The following is a 5,000-nucleotide window of genomic DNA, read 5'->3' as shown; positions in this document are numbered from 1 at the left end:
GTAGATAAATTGGATAAGGGATGTTAGTTTTTTTCTTTTTTCTTTTTTGATGGGTAGAGGCTGTGGTCTGTTGGTTAGGTGGTTGAGAAGGATGCATGGGTGGTTAGATGGGAAATAGATGATAGGTAAGATGAAAATTGACCTCTCTTTTGGCCACTCATCTTTACTTTTTTTTTTTATAAGGGCAGTGGTTAACAGTCTTTTTTCTCAATTATTTTTTCACCCTTGAGCTACTTCCTTTACTGTAAAAAAAAAAAAAAAAAACGTTGGGTGATCGATCTTAGTTGTTTTTTCTTGTAATTGTTTTCGAATGTTTTTCTTTCTTTTTAGTCAACCGATACTGTTTTTCTTTGATTACTTTTACGACTTTCTCCTCTCACTTTTGGACTCCCGCTTTCACTTTCCTATTTCCTCCTCCAATTTTCAGTTTCTACTCTCATTCCCTGCTTCTCATTTCAATACTTCTAATATTTTTTTCTATTTTTTTCCCTTTGAACCGTCCGACCTCACAGTGGAGAACTTTCCCCTCTCATGCCCAAATTCTCATTTTCCTTCTTTTAATAATTTTTCTATTTTCATCCCCCTGAACCGGCTGACCTTATAGTGGACACTCACCTGCCTCGCGCGGACACACTCTTTGCTTCACCTGTGTACCAGCATGTTGACAACTCATCCTAACATGTCAGCGAACAATGGGCCGAACTTTGCTGCCATCATGCATTCGAAAATGTTGTCAGCGGTGTTGGCGGCAAATGTTTCAGCGCAACCTGTGGACGAGCAAGCTTGTAGCCCTTGTGGTGACCTCTAATGACAAACTAGTGCCAATTTGTGTGTGGGAGCGCATGCCTATATGTGTGTGTGTGTGTGTGTGTGTGTGTGTGTGTGTGTATGGTCTCAAAGTAGTATAATGATTGAGGTTAACTTTTACGTTAAAACTATGCTGATTTCGCCGCTGGACAGTCTTAGTGACAGACAGACAGACAGACAGAGAGATAGAACGGTGGACAGAGACATACACAATCATTTCTTAAACTCAAATGTTCCATCTTAATGCGATAAAATATTGCCAGGAATCCTTTACTTCAGTTTTGTGCATAATCGGTCACATACCTATCTGAAAGCAATACCATCTTGCTTACACGGCTCGTAATAGTAAGTCTATGTCAGGAGCGATGCAAAGCTTAATTTTCTTTCTCGAGAGTGACAGTCTCTCTCTCTCTCTCTCTCTCTCCGCACCTGAAGCTTCCCACTATCAAACATGTCAGTCATCTTCAAAATGATATTACACTATATCACCATCATGATATTTTTTCCTCTTGCCTTTTTTCTCTTCCTCTCCAACCCTCGACTCAACTAGTTTTGCATGGCCATGGTCCCAGTGTTGTGCATCGTTGACCAAATTGTTAACGGATAGATTACCGCCGTTTACGTTACGTGACTGTAAACAAACCGTGAAGCACACTCCGACCTGCTCAATACTCGTCAGGTTCTGGTTGAGTTACAGATATGAAACAAAGACAGCAGTTGTCTTTCTCAGATATCAGTTAATATTTATAGTAGAATTTATGATTGCCATCTTTCGCGTAAACGCCGTCTAGAAAAGTTATCCTCGTTTAAAATATCTTATCGCCGTTCAACGTCAAGCGTTAACTTTTCGAAAATTCCCCGTTCTCGGAGTGTCTGCAAAAACTTTTTTTATAACTCCGTCAACGGAATCAAGGATTCAACGCAATGATGCCCGACACAGCCTATACCTCTTGCTCTTCCTTTGTCTACTCTTCCCCAGTCCCTTTACTAGCACTCACTAACACTATATACCATGATATAGCCTCAACGCCTTCCCTTGCGTCCCAGCCTCCAACTCCACTAATATTTATTGCATGGCCCTGTGACGCTCACTCTTCGTCTCTTTAATCCTCCCACCCTCTTTCTCCGGCCACTTCAAAAGTTCAATATCTCTTACTAATACTGACACAATATTTCTTCTCTTCATAATTTATAGTGTAAACTTTCCTTCCTTTACTTTCCATTCCTTCCCCCAATATCTTCAGTTTCACTTATTAATATTACGACAAAATTCATTCTCTTCCTCAAATAACATCTCACTAAACTTTTATGCGTATGATTTAGCATAACGTGATTTTTGCTGTATTGTACAAAGGCAGATATTAAAAAAAATCGGGGCTTACCCACCCACAATTGATGAGACTTTTGTAGAGGCTGTATGTATTACCTTGGGCACTTATTAAGTCTAGGGATAGATTAACAATGCTGCTGCACCATGAATGCGAAAAACACTCATGATAACCCGACTAATCTCCTTTGTGGCCTAAGGAAAAATACTTGTCGTGAAACCCGTCTGAAAATACGAGCCTAAGATGTTATTAATACACTCCTCTGTCACCACTACGTTCTCCTCTCTTCAGGGTCAGTGAGGAGCGAGTGGTGCCTCCGTGGCCACCAGATGGCAGCGTTCTGGCCCCTCATGGTGAGCCACTACGAGCACGGCCACCAGGCGAGGAGCCCAACAGACTTCGACAAGGCCTTCTCCCACCAGCTCGCGTGAGTACCAGGAATGTAGAGTTATGTACACACACACACACACACACACACACACACACACACACACACATTAATAAATCATCATTGACCACCAATTCAAATAAATAGAAAAAAATACTGACAAAATTTACACACAAAATTCTTATAAATCTACTAACTAGCGAAGCAAGAATGGCGCCACTATAAAACACTTGCCCTCGCCCGCCGGCTGGGGCCGACCACCACTTTCCATCAAGAAAGCCTATTAGCGCTATGGGCCAAGCGTAAAAATGAAAAATACTGAAAAAGAAAAACGTTCATGGTCCGTATGTTCAATTGATATCTCACCATATAAATAGCTATAGTAGAAAGTATACTTCCTTATGAATGACTATATTATATGCTTCTGAAAAGCAAAAAAGTACCAATCATTTATAATTATAGAGTACTGAATCAAACTATTATGATACATAGAGGAGCAACTTACTTGCAATAAATACTAAAGCAAAGATGAACTGCAAAACACTTATCAAACACTAAAAGATAAACTTGAAAACTCATAAAAACACTGTGGTGAAGATGAACTGCCAAGTTCATAAAGTACTAAAATATGATCTGGAGAATTCATGGAATATTGTAACAAAAATAGCCTGCAGAACTCATAAATATAAAAGGACAAACTGGAAAACATTAACAAGATTAATAAAAAATGCAAAATTAACAAGGAAACGAAAAACAACTAAGTAAGGTTGGGGACACGCTAAAGCTGCGCGTGGCCTCGGTGCTTTTCTCCGTCACATTGGCCCTTGAGACTGTAGAGGGAAATAGCCCAGTACCCCCGGACACAGGGCCAGTGTGAGATCCGGGTTACCACAGTTACCTTTCTCAGTTTTCCCCAGGTACCCATTTATTGACAAGCCCTGAAGGGAGGATGAACGGCTGGATGGGATGCACGCCGACTTCCCAAGCCGGGATTCGAACCCAGGACTGCGGATTGGTAGCTAGACGTGTTAGCCTATTGCCACGGAGGCGCTAGCACAAGGATATAATCAAACAGTCTGTAATATTGCATGAGTGGCCTTAAATACGTAATTGTGTGTTTTGATCAGGTAACAGTAGTTGTTCCTAAGTCTGAAAAGAGTAGAGAGTGCGTATGTGCTGTGTACGGGACACGACTCACCACGTGCAGCCCCGTCTGTCTTAGGGAGTCTCATCGGTCTGTCATTCCTCAACGGGCAGACGATCACGACCTCGCCTGTTCCATCTGGCTGTTTCTATCGCCAGAGTATGACCATAACGCGAGGGTGGCTAATTTATACTCGCTGAATCTCATGTCAGCTCCCCCTTGGTCTTCATACTTCGTGAACTGTCATGTCTGCGTTGAGGAGTCAGGAGTTAAGTATATATATATATATATATTTTTTTAAACAAAGGAGACAGCTCAAGGGCAACAAAAAGAGTGTAGAAAAAAAGCCGGCTACTCACCGCTCCCACAACAGACAAAAGCAAAGAGTGGCCAAAAGAAAGGTCAATTTCGGGTGGAGAGGTGTCTTGATACACTCTTCTTGGAAGAGTTCAAGTCATAGGTAGGAGGAAATGCAGACGAAGAAAGGCTGTTCCAGAGTTTACCAGTGTAAGGGATGAAACAGTGAAGATGCTGGTTAATTCTTACATAAGGGGTTTGGACAATGGACAGTATAGGGATGAGCTAGAGTGGACAGTCGAGTGCAGCGGGGCCGCGGGAGGGGGGGAGGCATGCAGTTAGCAAGTTCAGAAGTTCAGAAGAGAGGCAACATGGCGGCGGAATTTAAGAGGTAGAAGACTATCAGTAAGAGGAGGAGAGCTGATGAGCCGAAGAGCCTTAGACTCCACTCTGTCCAGGAGAGCTGTGTGAGTGGAGCCCCCCCACACGTGAGATGCATACTCCATACGAGGTATATGGAAAGCCGAGCCAATTATCGTGTATAGTTATGATTGAGGAGGTCTGGTATACGTCTGCTAGTTGGCGTTGTGGTGGCGAGGACAAAGTTTATAACGTGGGCCCGTGGATCATCCACAATGTCAGAATTAATGAAAAAAATGGTTCGTTGTTTGTGGGTGGTAAGGATTCGCAGAGGTGATGATCCTACCTCGAGGTAATATAAAATGTTACACGTAACCATGCAGACACCAAACCACACAATGGCGACACCACGACGCCCTAGTCCCCTCCACCTGGAGCGGCGCGCGTACGGTCACCGCCTATCACTAAACATTTTATTTAGTCTTCGTTGACTTCTATTCCATGTTGTTTTGCAGAAATTGGTGAACTAAGATAACTTGGCCCTGTCTAATAGTGGGGAGGAGGACGGCGTCATTCATCATTAGCAGGCAGTGTAATCAAGATAAGAACCCATGCTGCCCATAGTTCTCCTTCAGTATTTTGACGAAGTTGTTAACGATCAAAATATACATTAGAT

The 5,000-nt window shown here is 42.5% G+C and overlaps 1 protein-coding gene across 1 annotated transcript in view; it reads left to right on the top strand.

Annotated features, from left to right (window-relative positions):
* The window catches only part of LOC127003620 (probable maltase-glucoamylase 2), a 97,660-nt gene that overhangs the window by 45,807 nt on the left and 46,853 nt on the right, over window positions 1–5,000 (top strand). The window contains exon 9 of the mRNA XM_050870527.1: window positions 2,427–2,562. Within this exon, the coding sequence (XP_050726484.1) occupies window positions 2,427–2,562 (136 nt within the window). The remainder of the gene's footprint in view (window positions 1–2,426; window positions 2,563–5,000) is intronic.

This window comes from Eriocheir sinensis, chromosome 25 (assembly GCF_024679095.1).
Source record: "Eriocheir sinensis breed Jianghai 21 chromosome 25, ASM2467909v1, whole genome shotgun sequence".
Lineage (NCBI taxonomy): Eukaryota > Metazoa > Arthropoda > Malacostraca > Decapoda > Varunidae > Eriocheir > Eriocheir sinensis.
Note: the sequence above shows the minus strand (reverse complement) of the source record. Positions and strands in the feature narration are given on the sequence as shown.